Here is a 16,642-nt window from a genome sequence, read left to right as displayed (position 1 = left end):
TGGGAACCCCATTCTCACGCAGGACTTTTTTATATATTTTATCCAGGGAATCTGTAGGGCTTTGGGGTGGGTTAGAAACTCCCTCAGTTCTGCCCTGTAGGGAGAAAGTTCCTCACTGCTCCATAACCTTCGCCAGAAGGCTATGGGTCTGAGGCCCAGTTCGTCTGCTATGGGTCTCAGGCCCAAGTCCATCCCCAAAGGGAGGAGGGGTGTACTAGACGGGAGTGCAGCTATCTGTCTAATAAATTTGTTCTCAGTTATAGACAAATTGTGGGCAGGTGTATGACCCCACAATTCCGCCCCATATGTGGTGGCACCCCTAGCCTGTGCCTTGTAGATCTGGATGACCGGCCCCAGTGGTCGATATGTTGAACTTTTCATCATCCGTAGGATGCCACCTGTGGTCTGCACTAATTTGAGGTTAGCCCTAGTCTGGTGTGGACCCCAGGACATGGTTTCATTCAGCGTTACACCCAGATATTCAAAGGTGGAGACTCTCTCTAAACGTGATGATCCTAGCAAGGGGTTCGGGCGTGATCTTTGGGTTGGGTTCAAGACCATGAACTTAGTTTTTACAGCATTGATCTCTAACCCCCTTTCCGTGCAGAAAGCCACAAAAGAATCAAGGATCCTCTGTATCCCCATGGGGGTTTTGGACAGCAGCAGGGTATCATCCGCAAACATAATTGCGGGTACCCTGCTGCCGTTCAGTTTGGGAGCATCAGTGTATTCGATGCCATTGAGATGGGCGATTAGCCCGTTGACAAAGAGGCAGAACAGGGTTGGTGCCAGTACACAACCCTGCCTCACCCCTCTGTCAACGGGGAATCTGCCCGTTAGTCCCCCAAACTTCCCACACCTAACCCGGGCATAGTTATTTTGATGCAGTCTCTCTAAAATTGCCAGAATGTTCGGGGGGACCCCCATCTCTGCCAGAACACTCCAGAGTTTCCCTCTAGGTACCAGGTCGAAGGCGGCCCGCAAGTCCACAAAAATAGTGTACAAGCTGCCGCCTTCGAATATCGCCGTCCTCCAATAAATAATGTTCAAACGAAAAACCTGGTCCACTGTGGACACTCCCTTCCTGAAGCCCGCCTGATATGGACTAAGGGCGTCAGTTTCCTCTGCCCAGTCCTGGAGGCGATCCAACAGTATCCTACCAAAAAGCTTCTGGGGCACGTCAATTAGGCTGATTGGTCTGTAGTTGGATGGGAGCAGAGGTGAGCCCTTCTTGAATATAGGAACCACCTCTGCCCCCAGCCAAGTACTCGGGATTTCCATGCCATGCAGGACTGCATTAAATACAGTAGCAAGGTAGGGGGCCCACACATCGGGCTCCTGCTTGAACAGGTCCCCAGGGAGACCGTCCAATCCTGGCGCCTTTCCCGAAGCCAGCCCTGCAATTGCTGCCTTGACCTCCCCTACTGTGATCAAGTCTCCGCCATACTCAGCCAGTCCATTACCTATTGCAATCGTGGTTTCTCCCAGCTCTAAACTATAAAGTGACTGGAAATGTGCCTGCCACACCCCTGCTGCAATATTTGGCTCTATTGCCGAGTGGAGGCTCCCCGATCCCCCACTTACTACTCGCCAAAACTTTCGGTAGTCTCTAGTTGCGAGGGAGCTTGTAAGCTCCTCCCATTGACCCTCCTCCCATTCAGTTTTAGCATGGGCAACTAACTTTTTATATGCCCGTCTGCTTTCACGTAGCTTCTCTCCGCCTATTCCCTCCTTGATGCTTATGAGGAGTTCCCCCTGTGCCTTCCTGCAGGCCGAATTATACCAAGAGGATTTGTGTTGTTGCCCCCTCCTAGAGTTCTGTACCTTACTAAAGAGCTCACATGCCGCTCCCTTTATGAGGTCCTCATGGGCCTGATATAATTTGTTATGGCAATCTATGTTCCCCAAATTATTAGCCAAATCTCCCACTTTTTCCAAAATTGGAATTAATCCTGCGTATAGCCTCGGGAGTTTCACTTGGCTCGAGACTAATTTTTCCCACCTGAATCTTCTCCTGTTATTAGCCAGTAGAAGTTCAGGTTTGTTCTCCTCCTTAGATGTAATAGGGGCTTCCATACCAGGGTGGATAAAATCTAGTTCTAGGGCATTGTGGTCACTATCTAGTCTTTCGGTAACCCTGAAGTCCAGAATAGATGACCAATCCGCTAGCTGTACAAGGGCGTAGTCCAAGCGGGACTCTCTTCCCACTCTATTATACGTGGGTTTGCTTGGTATATCAGACTTGATACGCCCATTGCAAGCTCTGATTCCATGCTTTAAGGTTAGGGCAGTAATCTGGAGTACTATGGGTGTCCAGGCCTTCGGGGAAGGTGCTACTACAGAGGGTACTGACCACCTAAGCTCTTCTTCCATGGAAGATCCCTCTAGAAGACCAGCCAGTGGCTCGAAATGTGAATTTAGATCCCCTCCAACTACATAGGGGGTGCCCCATGGGATTTCACATAAATAAGCTGAAAGCTCATCTATGGTGGGAGATTCTCTCGAAACTCCAACTGGCCTAGAGTAGATGTTTATCAAGGCAAGTTTCGCTAGATTTGGCCAAGCCAATAGGACCACTAAAATGTCATCCGATGGCACCTGTAGGCGTGAAGCCTGGCACCCAAGGTGGGATGCCACCCAAGTTGTAAGTCCACCTGAGGGGCGGCCCTTACCCTCCCACCTTGCCGGGATAGAAAATGACAGGTAGCCCTGCTGAATATATTCTTCCCTTGCCCAGGTCTCCTGGAACATACAAACATCCCCAGTCTCGATATAGGTGACCCAGTCTTGTGTGTCCAGCTTATTAGCTAGGCCGGCCACATTCCACCAGATTAGCCTCAGATGCGCCGGAGCAACAGTGGAGGGGGTTGCAATAGTGGAAATAAGAGGAGAACTGCTACCAGATGTAACACCAGGACCATTGTCAGGAGTAGATGGATTTGGATCAGATGGTTCACAGAAACCGTTGTCAGAATTCACAGGGTTTAAATCAGGGGCTGAAGACAGTCAGTCAACCCCATCCAATCCATTGAGACAAGTAAATCGATTATAGTCATAGAAGGATGTCTCCGGAGGTCGATAAACCGGTCGTGCTGCATACCCCCGATTTCTCGATCTCCGTTCAACCCTCGACCAATTGCCTTGTGATAGATCATGAAGCATACGAGTGGGAGGAAAGAAAAAAGACACTGGCAAAGTCTGTATGGTAGAATCAGGAGATCTGTTTGACCCAGCACATATGTGTAATACTGTCCTAGGATCTCGAAAGGACACCATGATACAATCCCCTATTATTGATTTTCTAGTATTCCCCAGCCAAGGTACCATTCTCACCATGATAATTTCGTTGTTGAGATGGGCCGGGAGGGGTCTGTTCCAGTTCAGCCATTTGATGATTCTTGTTTTGAGTGAGTGGAAGTTCTCACCTTCACCCACTTCAAGAGGGCCCGCCAAAACCACCATAAGGCTATTAGCCTCAGGCGGCAAGTCGGGTCTCCGTGGTCTGGGAGCAGGCTTCTCAGGGAATAGGGGGACAATACTATCATTAGGTTTATCCCCAGGGGTTATGCCAGGGGGTATGCCAGGGGGAACTAGGCCTACTGATTGTAGAGATGGAATATTACATTTATTACATGGTAATGGGGCTAGGTTGGCCATGAGTGGCTGCGGGGGGGGGACATCAGCTGTTACCGTAGAAGGTCCCGCATTAATTGGGAGGTTTCGGGTGTTAAGGGAAGTTTTGGTTGGGGGATTCGAATCAAGGGGTCTGCTCTGTTTATTAGCCAAGGTTTTCAGGCTGCTTATAGTTGCCTCCAAGATAGTGAGTCTGATCTCTACTTTCTTCAGGCTCTCGCTAATAGGCAGAAGCAGTGATTTAAGTAGAAATTCTATATTCCCCATAGAAGTAACAGGGGATGATATATTAGATGGGTTAACCCCTTGGACGCTAACAGAGTCAGCGATATTAGTTTTAATACCTTTAACCGGAGTAGCATTATGCACATTCAGTATTAACCTATCAGAAGTAGGAGGGGGCTTGGGTGCTTTTCCGAAGTCGGAATGGGGGATTTTAGACTTGCCCTGCCCTCCCCTCATCTTCCTTCTACGCTTATTTGGTGGTGGGCCATGCACCTCTGCCAGAACTATTTGCTTTGGCTTGGCTTTCCTTGTTTTAACTACAGGGGGCGTTTGAGTGACTAAATCAACAGCCATAATGCTGGGACTGGGGGGGGGGATGGCATCAAAGGTCTGCTCCGTGGATAAGCAAAGGTTGGGAATACTATCCTGCAGTAGTAGAGGGACGCCATCTTGGGATAGTAGATCCTGGCTAACGTTAAAGGAGCCTCCCTCTTGGGAGATAGGATAAGGGATGATATCACTAAGATGCCTATTTTTCATATTCTCAATAGAGCGGCGGCGCTCCGCCCTACGCTTCTCCAAAGAGGTTTCCTTATCCCCGTCACCCTGCGCCCGAGTAAAGTAATTATCCAAAGTTCCATTTTTACCTCCTCCCACCTTCGCTGGTGTTCCCTCCAGGGATGGTGATGGCATATCCAAAACCTGTGTCAAGGTCCATACAGGATCAAAGGAATACAGACAAAAGAGAGTGGGCCCAGCCCGGCCTCCTACGGCCACAGACGGTCCCGCCCTTGTCCCGGGCTTCTCCCGGTCGCTCCCGCGCAGCGGGGCTAAACCATTGAACTTATATGATCTAAATGAGGGGGAGGAGCCTGCAGGGAGAGCTGCCCAGGTGTAAGCAGTGAGGGCGGGCGGGCGCTCCTGGGACTCGTAGTCCTGTGCCTCCGCCTGCTCGCAGCCCTGCAAGAACGAAAGTCAATCAGCCCCTCTTGTTACAAGTAGGATTTCAGTAGCTGCCCTCACGACGCGGGACCCGCGAAGCGGGTACCACTAGTTGCTGGTGAAGAACGGAGGGCAAGGGAGTCAATTCTGCTGCCGCCGAGAAGCTGCTGCCAAACAAACAAACCGCGAGGTAACCCACCGACAGTCCGTGTCTGCTGCCTTTTCTTGGGTCCAGTGGGGGAGGAGCCTGCAGGGAGAGCTGCCCAGGTGTAAGCAGTGAGGGCGGGCGGGCGCTCCTGGGACTCGTAGTCCTGCGCCTCCGCCTGCTCGCAGCCCTGCAAGAACGAAAGTCAATCAGACCCTCTTGTTACAATCAAAACCACATCATTTTCGGGACAAAAAGTGGGGGCTAACCATGTCAAAAGAGGCACTTTCTCACACCTATTGACTGGAAGGAGGACTAAAGGAAAACTGACTTGCTGCAAAGAGAGGCTGCAGCGATGAGGACCGCACCTGTTGGCTTGCAAAGGAAGGGACTGTGCTTGACTGTATTTGTGAGACTCTTAAATATTTTGTTAGACAAAAGGTCAAGTGGTGAGCCTGCAGGTTCGGTGTTGGCATTTAGACTTTCAGTACTAAAATCATAGAAATTGTTTAAACCATTCAGTGTGTCTTACAAATAGGAAGAGCGTTTCTGTGATCAATGCGTCTGTCGTCCAGTATTCTGGATTGCTGGCCACTGCTGTTGCTGGTCTTGCTTTAAAAATAAAATCTATAACCACCTTCTGTTTACCACAAGAGTAGTTCAGAAGTTCATATTTAGGAGAAGTGAGTTCTAATAGAGAAGTAAAAACAGCTGACGAAACGCAGGGGGCTGAAACAGCTTTAATAATGGGTGCATATATCCTCATATGTTTCTGCTGTGAAAACCTTGTGACAGGGCGTTGATGGAAATAAATGTTACTTGTTCTCAGAGGATTCAAGCATTTATTTGGCTTCCACAGGTTGTGCTGGCAATTCCTGGTCTGTTTGTGACAGGTGCATAAGGGGATGGGGGTCATTTTCTAGCCGCACATTGCCCTCTCAAGCAGGGGACAGCTTATTAGGATCATAAGAGGATGACTGGAAGTTGAATCGAAAGACCAGCATATGGTACTGCAACAAGCAGGGTGTAGCTGGATCTTGAGGTGGCAGAAACAGCAAAACATCGTCCTGGTCGTCTACCGCCTGATGGGGTCTCTAAATGCCTCAGTGGACTTATTGTTAGGAATAACAAAAGTTCTGCCAGGTATCATTAAAAATAAAATTACATATACTGAGACAAAGATAGTAATTAGTACTATCTGATTGTCAAAAGATGCATGTGTATATCATTTAGAGGAGACCTTCATTTAATATAGTTGCTTTATCTATGTGAATACAATGACACTATCGACATTTTTTAAAATAACATTACGTGTTTTCTTAATGGTTTTCTATACTTGCATCTCGTGATCACTTATTTCTTAGAGCATAATTGCTTTATGTAGACCTTTTATATATTTCATGTTCAGTGTTTCATTGTATTTAAGCAATTGCAATGAAGGTCTGTTCTGAATGAGATTCATATACAGATGGAAAGAAGCTATGCACTTGTGAAATTGTCATGTTTATTTGGAACTAATGAAGACGGTATTAAGTGAAATTAAAGACAATTGTTTTTGACTGTTGGATTCGCCATTTGTGGCTAAAGTTCCTTAAGCTTTTTGCCTTCCTCCTTGACATTTTTCTGTCATGTTTCAGACTTAGATGCTTTGGGCACTTTGCCACTGTTAATCAGTGTCAAAGTGCAAGTGCTCCCTGTATAAAGTGTTATTGTAATTGGTTGTCCATAATTGGTATGTTTGCCTTACAAGTAAAGTCCATAGTAAAGTGCACTATGTGTGCCAGGGCTGGTATTGCAAATGCTATTAGTGGGCCTGCAGCACCAATTGTGTCACCGACACACGTAGCTCTGAAGAGAGAACTCCGGCCTGCCACTGCAGTGCTTGTGCGCAGTTTGGTAAATGCCATGTTGTCCTGACAAGTGCACCCACTTGCCAGGCCTTACCCTTCCCTTTCCATGCTCATCAGACACCCCTATAGTCGGCCGAAGGTACCCCCCTGGACAGGGTGCAGTGCCTGTGAAAGGTAGGACATCTATTGAGGTGTGTACCATGTCCTAACAGTGAAATAATCTCCATTTCGTTTTTCACTGTTGCAAGGCCGTCTTGCCCATAGGACAGAATGGGGAAGGCTGTGTAATGTTTCCAGCCTATCTTCTCATAGGCTTAAAATGGAGAGGTGACGTTTAGTGTGCCTGAACTCACAATTTAATAACACATCTTTTTATGAAGGTGGTTTTTGAATTTTGTGTTTAGAAACCACGCTTTTAGAAGTGGTTGTTTTTTTTGTTCTAACAATTATGTGTCTCTGCCTGGTTGTGGATTGACTGTCTGGATTTGAATGTGACGGGACCTGGAAAATGTCTTGACCGGGGGGAGGAGTAGGTGAGACATCAACAGGCTGACCTGCATCTGGAGTGTAGGGGGGAGGAGTAGGCCCCTGGATGTGAAGAGGCCAGGCTGCTGCCATAGAAGAATGGCTCCACCTCCTGCTGATTGATTGAGTAACCAAACCCCCACTATCAAAGGAAGAAGGTGTCACTGGCAGGGAGACACCCAGAACTGGTTTGGACAGGGGTCAGTGCCCCCCTGAATACAAAGTCTTCAAAGACATTTAGGGGTATAACTACGAGAACTGAAACCCCTGAACGTTGGACTGATCAAGACTGAAAAGGATTGAAACTACTTTGTGGTCAAGCGTAACTTCTGCCAAGGAAGAACAGCCGAAGAGAAGGATTGACCCTTGCTGTGTGTTCTGGGGCTGGCCTGCAGTTTGCTGATTTACCTGAGGAGAGGCGAAGGGACTTTGCTGTGTACCCCTGCTTGAAAGGACTTTGCTGTGTCCTGAAGTAACTTGTCCCCAAGGGCCCGAGGAGAGCTGGTTCCCTCTTGTGGAAGCTCAGTAACATCAAAGTTTCCAAGTGTGTCTCAGCGACGCTGTGCGCGTGTGCTTTTTGCAGCCTGAGACCGTCGTAAGCATTGGCCCAGGACTGTGGCCTAAAACCCAACTGATCAAGATCGCCGGCTCGAGCCGCAACGTGCTGAAGGATTTCGTAAAGCTAAGAAAGTCGTGAGGTATTCGTTGTTCACAATAGGAATCTTCCCAAGATCGTCAGCAACGGAGAAGGCAGCGCCGTAACCTGTCTGGCTACAGCATCGCCTTGCATCTGAGTTGCGTCGATATCGGGAGCGCCCAGCGTGATGCCTGATCGACGGGGAGGGGGGAGAGCGAGAGCGCGAGGCAGCGCATCCCCAGGTAAGGATTGGACTCCAGTCGGGAGCTGCAAGCGTGTGGCCTGGGGAGGCGTGCACAAGGAGTACAGGAGTGCTCCAGTCTCCCTCCCGCTGCATCTCGTTAGACGAGTGGCCCTGATCTGCCAGACCGTACTGGGGGCACCCTCGGAAGTTCAGGACTGTTGTCTGTGGTTGGGGCCTACTGGTGCCCGCGCTAATTGCATCTATTGGCCTGGTGTTATACTTGCATCACAAACTGCCTAATTATGTGCATTGAGGATTGAATTATTCTCGCATTACGTACTGCCTTATTACTTGCATTAAGGAGTGCTTTATCCTTGCATTACGAACTGCATGATTACTTGCATTGAGGATTGAAATATTCTCGCTTTACGAACTGCGGTATTACTTGCATTAAGGAGTGCGTTATACTTGCATTACGAACGGCCTGATTATGTGCATTGAGGATTGAATTATTCTCGCATTACGAACTGCCTTATTACTTGCATTAAGGAGTGTGTTCTGCTTGCATTATGAACTGCCTGATTGCATGCATTGAGGATTGCATTATTCTTGCATTAGGAACTGCCTGATTACGTGCAATGAGGATTACATTCTTGCATTAGGAACTGTGTGATTACTTGAATTGAGGATTGCATTATTCTTGCATTAAGAACTGCATTGGTGTGATAATACGAACTGGATTACGAACTGCATAGCATTGCATTAGAACTGCATTTGAACATCGTGAACTGATCATTAATACCGCAAGAACCTACAAGTGTTGGCCTAATAACCGTCAAAGTGAAATATTACGAATACGCATATGTTGGATTTTTATCGTGTGGTCTTACCGTATTTTTCTTCTTGATAAAGATACTGCTATTTTCAATATAAAGTCCTTCACCAACACACCCCAGTGTATCTTGCAGACAAACTCCACAAAGTGGGCTGCTCGAGAGAAATGAGGAGCTGTAATACTCTTCTGCTAGTCCCTTGTTAAGAAAGAAAGCTACACAAACGCGTTCTTTCACTGGAAATGCACCTACTATCTGCAATTCACTCCCTAAAGACCTACGCTGCAACCCCTCCTACCTCCGCTTCAAAAAAGACCTTAAGCTGCACCTTCTCAACAAGCGCTCTGATACCCTTTGGTCTAGCCAGCGCTATATAAAACCTTTTAAATAAATGAATAAATACATCAGTGTGGTATCCATTTGTGGTGTTATCACTGTGTCACTGGGAGTGGGGTTGCAAATACTTTACACATTACTTTGAAGATAAGCCTGGCTGCTTGTGCCAAGCTACCAGGGGGTGAACAGAGGTTATCAAAGAGGGTGTCCCTCCTTTCCCTAACTAGAAAGGAGCAAGGGTCCCTATTTGGACTAAGGCAACTGCCTCAGCCAAGTAGAGCCCCCCAGTTCTAACCGTGATCATTTTAGAAATGTGACCTTTAGTGCATGAGGTTTGTGATCTGAGGTTGCCTCCTGACGGCATATGTGTGTTGGAAAAACATGACATTCATGTGGTATCACAGAAATGGGTAAATATATTTTTGTATGATTTCCATATATCCATGTGTAAATAAGTTTAGCAGTGGTTGAAAGTGATATTTTTAAACACATACATAGAACTTGGTGATCACATTTGGAAACTGATTTTACACAGAAAACAAAATGTGCTGAGTGTATGTTTTTTTTAAAAAACGTAATCACTTTCCCTGTGACATGTTTCTCTCCTGTCACATCTCGTTAAGCCATTGAAGGATTACTTGGACTAAGCAATAGAAAGATACCGTCCTTAGACTTGGTCCTTATGGCTATTCGGAGGACCCCGGAAAACTGCGAAATGCAGTGCACAGCCCTAAGAGGTGTGCCCTAATGCCATGCCAGTGTCTAAAACCCATTGGTTCCTGTTGCTCAGTGGTCTGGCAAATTGGTTTGCCTAATTACTTTTTTTCATAAGGTTAAATAAATATGCAATCTTAATAATATGGGTAGAGGGAAGTATTGCAGTCTGTTCCCGATTTCATACAAACGTATGGGTAATCGCAAATTCAAAAGAATTGGGTAACTTTATATGGTTAGTTCCTCACAAATATTGTCCACAGTGACTGAAGTCTTTTTTTGTTGTTGTAGATTTTGCAACCATAAATATAGTCACAGTGACTGACCCTGAAGATTACGTAGAAAGCCCCTCGCAGCATGAGGCATCTCTGGGGGAAGTCGAAGAAATCATTCCTGTGTGCTTTGACAATGATGATGAGGAGGAGGTGTACCAACAACCACAGAGGCCTATGAGGGAGAAGAGATGCCCACCGAGATACCTCATGGACGGATCCTTCGAATGCGAATACAGATCTGGTGAGCTGACTTTTGTGTTCGTCCGCCTAGAGCCCCTCTAACGAAGTGCAGAGCTTGCAAGGGTCCCGTGGGTGGAAGAAACCTTCATGACCTGGGTACAATCGGCCACGACTAAGATGTCAAGCCTTTAGAATGTTCGAATAGTGTTTAGGTGTCCAACGCAGGTCAAAAAGGCCCAGATACATGCCAGATTTTTGGGGTAACCTTTTGTAACTTCAGTTTCATTTTGATTTTAAATCATTTGTACAGTTCGCATCGAACCGGTGAAGTGAGGATTAGTGGGTATTAGTAGAAGGCTTCATATTAAAGATAATTTACTTAATTTAGAAATGTTTAACATCTAGCTGTGATCTGCCCTTTTGGAAGTATATTAGACATCTCTGATCTACAGAAATACCATGTAGTTTACTCACAAAACTGGGAAGCTTTACGCAATGCAGAGATATGACGGCTGTAGATAAAACTTCACCTAACACAGTAGAACATATCCAAAGAATTGTATTATTTTGGCGGTTGTGTTCATTGACAGTGGATGTAAAAGAAATGCATCAGGAACTTATGATTAATGGACAGTTCTCATGCTACAACAGGCCGTTCAGCCATGGACATCTAACTCTTCGTCTCCTTTGTCACCTTTGACGTGGAATGGGCAGAATTGTAGAAGGCTCACATGCCTGGGGTGGTTATACCATGTATTTACACTATTGGGTACTTTACCATCATATGATCATAGGTGACATTTGTTATACGTGATCTGACACATAACCCACCTATCTAGATGAATGTGTCAAGCACTCTTGGAATTCTTAACGGTACCATAGTGAGCTATACCGTAAAGCAATATTACATAAGCCTAGCCTTGCAAGTGGAAGGAGCTAATGGCACACCTGCATAGGCACATAACTCATTTATAGACACTCTTGCCTTATGCATTGTGTTCTCCAAATACTACTCCACTACCATGTCATGACTCTCTTATTCCCATCAGCAGATACTTTGCCTCCTAGTGGCAGGGTACCAAGCTGCTAAACATTCATGCAGTACCAAAGCTGCTCAAGCAAGTGCACGCAGTCCTGACCCCTCCTCCTATAGTATGTGGACGCGCAGCAGTCCTCCCTTTTTTACACATTTATGTCGCCTTTTTCCTTGCATTTGGATTTGTGTCAAACGGTTTGGTGTTTTAATTTCTTCCATGCTGTTAGTTCCAGCTGCATATGCTGCTACACTCCATGTTCAAGTACTACTTCCTGCTGTCAATCGCTAGAAGGACTGTGGGTTGTTTGGGGAACAACGATCCATCTGATTCCGCTGTCCTACAGTTACTATTAGGTCTCCTGAAAATGGTCTGTTGTGAATACAGCGTAGATAGTGGACGAATGAAGAGGCTGGAGGTAAGCTCCAGAGTCCACTCGGTCTCTGCGCTGTAGGGTTAAGGAGAGACTTCCTTTAAGCTCAGAAATAGAAGAAGGTGTCACTGTTGGGGAAGAATCAGCCTACCCCATGACGGTCCACTGAAGTTTAAGTTCCTCCTCACTCTTGTGAGTAATGTCTGCCCCGGTGAGTCGGATCCTTCTCTTCCAGTGACGCACACTTGACCAGTTCAACTCGGGCTGTTCACCACCTGATCTAGACTGCTTTATGTTTAAAGTTAAGTCCGCGCTCTGCCTGATAATTCAGAACATGAGGTGCAAGCCCAAAGATGTTAAAACTGAAGCAAGAGTCCAGTGGCCCAACAGCTGAGTTCGAAGGCACTGTGAATACTATGGGGAAATGACTGCGCCTTCACACTATGCGCAGAAGCTTTCACAGCAATGCCACTGGACGGTGACCGTTTTGGTTTCTCTTCCTGGCCCGCCGCACACAAATCCTGGAGTGTAAGCAATGAGCCACTAACGCCTCTCGCATGTATGGGATAAAATGTTTCTGTAGGACTAGTCTATCGAGGTTGGCTTCACTAACTTCATAAAAATGTAATTGTCAGGCCACCTTGCAGGATCTCAGAACTAGCTCAAAACAGAGAGAAAAAGTTCTAGATTACGTTCAACATTTTTTTTTTTAAACAACACCTTAAAAAAAATAAATCAATATGGGCATTGCATTTCTATCTTTTTAAAAGTGTATGACAAAAATGGAAACAAAACAATGTTGCTGAATTTGAAAAATGGCTAAAGCCCCAAATGGCAGCTTTACTGTTATAAATAATGTATTCAGCCATCTGCAAAAGGGAAAAAGTGTGCTATTATTTTTAATTAAATTCTGACACCATTTTGAATTCAGGGTGATAATTGACAGACATTCTAATGTAAGGGATAAAGAACCCCAAGAATTTAAGATGTTGTGGGATGACTGATGGCATGTGACCATTTATTAAAAGAAATAAAATACTGCCTTCCATACACTATAAGGATATTGCAAGTCATAGAGGAATTCCATGACCATATATAGGAACGAGGCCACAGTCCATGTTCCTTTAAATGCTCATGGAACTTCATAGTGACGTGCAGTATCCTAATGATGCACGGTAGAAGGAATCTTTTTCTTATATTACATGCTCACACACCATCAGTCATCCAACAAACATCTTAAATTATTGGGGTCTTGCTTCTTTATATTTGAAATGGTATGGTCACAGTCATGAAGAATAAAAACAGAATCTGTAGCATGAAATGAATAATTTTTTGTGTTTAATTTGTTGCTGAAAAGTATTCAAATCAGTTTAATGTAAATCAGTTGTGAAATGCATAGGTATTTCTTGCACTTAACTATCCTCCAAATTAAACATGTTGCCATAAGTTTCTCTCTACTCAAACAGGCTATAGTAACCAGGTATACAGCAAGCAAATGCGCACACTGCACTCTTATTTAGGGGAAAGTGTATATATATCATATACAAAGTATATGTGGTGCTCCTAGGAAAGGATTGGTTACCATCCACAATCCCACACTGCCCACCCAAGGGGGGCAAAATAAGTCAAACTTCAAATCTGAGCACTCTAAAAATCGTCAATACAATTGTATGTAGTGAGTAGCCCACTTTTAATCCACATTCAGGCCCATAAAGTTAAGTCCAATACTTCAAATTATTTTTGTATAGATGTCATTACAGTTGTTTCCAAAAGTAAAGCAATACAAAATCAAATGTTCACAACATTGTGTCGTTGGAAAATCAATTAAGGGACAACAAGCCAGCCAACACGTGTTTTGTCGAGAAGTTGTACACCTTAACTTCTTCAGGGCTGTTTGGGCGGTATGTGGAAAACCTTCCACCCGGTAAGTGTTATATCCATAGGTCAGAATAGTGCCAAAGTCCGGTAAAGTCAAAAAGTTGCAAAGATTATCAATCTAAATAGGGATCACTTTTCCATTTCACGTGGGCCCACCTTTTGGAAACAAAAGTAATGACAACTATACGAAAATAATTTTAAGAATTGGACTTCACTTTATGGGCCTGAACGTGGATTAAAAGTTTCTTTCTACTGCTGATCACTGTTAATTTTAGAAAAACACATCACAATAGCAAATAGCCAGTTTTCCTTTTCATTGTTTTAATTACAGCTGAAAAGTTGTTCCATGACCTACCTTTGCCCTTGGCTGCTGGCTCGGTCATTGGACATTATACATCACAATTCAGATGTAATACGTTGTTCGAGGCATGTGGGCTGCTAAATTCATATCTTTTGCATAGATCGCCGCCTAGTGTTGGGTCCGGATGATCGCACATTGTTGTCCTGGAAGAGTCTTCGAAGTATCCTGAGATAGGTGGCTCCTCCCCTGGACTACAGTGCGCATGGGCATCGGCTCCATCCCCAGATTGTTTTTTTCCGCCATTGGGTTCGGATGCGGTCTCGACGTCTCTGTCGGAACCGAGAACTTACTTCTTTAAGGCCAAAAGGCCTTCGTTACCTACGTCGGTATTGTTTGCGTACGGTCTCGAGTTTCTCCCGTCTCTTTGAGGCGGAATCTGCGGAGTCGAGTTACTCTTCGGACATTGAGGCCTTCTCATCGCAGCAAGACCACGACTTTTTCAACATGGACCGTAGCCCGTTTAAATACTGTCCCGTATGTGGGTCCAAATACCCACATATCGACGTGCACCCGGTCTGTAATAAATGCCTCTCGCCAGACCATAACGAGGAGAACTGCATGGCCTGCTCCAAGTTCAGGTCGAACAAAACGCTCAAGCTTCGGCGCGCGGTGCGCCTCGAGGCCCGGCGGGCGGCCCCGGCACCCGATAACATCTTCGACGGCCCAGAAGAAGAGAGCCTAAGCCATCATCTTCAAATCTCACCACCTGCGACGGACCGAAGAAGACGACGGGGTCATGGACCAAGACCTTGAATACGTCGACGAGGTAGGGGACGACGAAGAGGTTTATGGGGCCGCGGAAGATAGCTCAGGGGATGAGCTATGCCCCGACAGTTACACGGATCAGGCTCAGGTCACGGGATCGCCACTCGGCCTTACCCAAGACCCTGCACCGCAAGCCACGGCCCCGCCTTCAGGCCCGGCCACGGACATACCTGCGGGGGCTACGCAGCCCGTATCAAAACCGAAACTGAAACCATCGGTATCGACTGCACCTAAAATGGCCGACGCCAAATCGAAACCGAAACTACCGGATTCGAGTGCACCTAAGATGGCGGACGTTCCATCTAAAACACCGAAGCCTGCTACCTCATCGGCTCCGTCGACCTCCGGGCCACAGAAGTCGAAGAAGACTGTCGACTCGACAGTGCCGAAGTCATCGGCGGGGGATGCGTCCTCTAAGAAGGTCGTCCGTCAAGGGTCGACCGGGGCGACGCCGGCAAAGTCCACAAAAGTCGTCGACAAACATTCGGTGCCGACAGGGGCACCGTTAGACGGACGCGGGATCGAAGCGGAGTCTACAAAATCCCTCGGATCAAAGAGCGGAGTCTCTACTCATAGGTCCAAAGACTCCGTGTCTAAAGCTGCGGCGTCGACGTCTAAGCCTCCAAAGGATCCACAGAACGTCGGAGGCGAAGGCCCGTTGGTGGCCTCCTCGTCGGCGCCAGGTGCCTCAGTGGGTGGCGCATCTCACATCGCTAGTTCACTGCAAAGAATTCGTGAGAAGGCTACTGCGGCGTCGGCTCCCGCGCCGTCGCACCAGAAGACGCTGGACGTGCCTGCAAAGCCTACTGCCAAGCTTCTATACATTCTGCCGCCGAAGGAGGCACCGAAAGCCTTTGCACCAAAGACGGCGCCAAAGACATCAGAATCTTCCACGTCTGGTGGAATATTGGGTCGACAACACGACTCAGGAGAAGAATCTGAGCATTATGTCGACGCGGACACTGGCAAGTTGACCCTTTATAAGCGGAAAATCACTTCCCAACCAGTGGACTCCTATGTTATTCCACTAAAAAAGAAAAGGCCTGCACAGGACATTCCTGCCCTGGTTGAACCTATCCAGCCTCCGCCTAGGAGGAGTCCAACACCTTCCCCCGACCACTCTGGGGGAGAGGAGGGGGGACAAGATGACCAGTACAATTTCCCCATCAATGACCCTGATGCACAACAGGATTCCTATGATGACACAGGTGACCAGGGAAACCAACAAGTGGGGCAAGACCCACAGCTTTTCAGTGCACGTGCATCCCCAACAGAGGATTCTGCAGGATTTCATGCACTAATCGAACGGGCAGCTGCTAATCATGACGTGGACATGCATGCTGACCCAGTGGAGGAAGATTTTCTATTTGACACTTTTTCTGTCTCTGAAAGAACAGTCAAGACACTTCCTATGCTCAAAGGTGTCCTTAAACATGCTGCGGAGATCTTTAAGGAGCCTACCAGAGCGAGAGTGGTCAACCCACGCATCGAGAAGAAATACAGGCCGGCACCTGCAGACCCAGCATATATTCGGGGACAGTTGCCTCTTGACTCTCTTGTAGTCGCAAATGCCCGCAAACGGGCGAACTCCCAAACGACGGGTGAAGCTCCTCCCCCAGACAAGGAGTCTAAAGTGCTTGAGGCAGGGGGCAAAAGAATAGCTGCGCAGGCTGCCAATTTCTGGCGTATAGCAAACACGCAAGCGCTATTGGCACTTTATGATAGGGCGCATTACGACACCCTAGAGCAACT

General features: G+C 46.8%; 1 protein-coding gene across 4 annotated transcripts in view; it reads left to right on the top strand.

Annotated features, from left to right (window-relative positions):
* The window catches only part of LOC144764025 (uncharacterized), a 297,464-nt gene that overhangs the window by 122,726 nt on the left and 158,096 nt on the right, over positions 1-16,642 (top strand). For all 4 annotated transcript variants that reach the window (XR_013596298.1, XM_078650155.1, XM_078650158.1 and 1 more), the window contains exon 8: positions 10,316-10,540. Coding sequence is in view for 3 of the 4 variants with exons in the window: in XM_078650155.1 (XP_078506281.1) it covers positions 10,316-10,540 (225 nt within the window). In the remaining variant the exon portion in view is untranslated. The remainder of the gene's footprint in view (positions 1-10,315; positions 10,541-16,642) is intronic.

Source organism: Lissotriton helveticus, chromosome 6, assembly GCF_964261635.1.
Source record: "Lissotriton helveticus chromosome 6, aLisHel1.1, whole genome shotgun sequence".
NCBI classification, from domain to species: Eukaryota; Metazoa; Chordata; class Amphibia; order Caudata; family Salamandridae; genus Lissotriton; species Lissotriton helveticus.
This window is presented reverse-complemented; position numbering and strand designations above follow the sequence as displayed.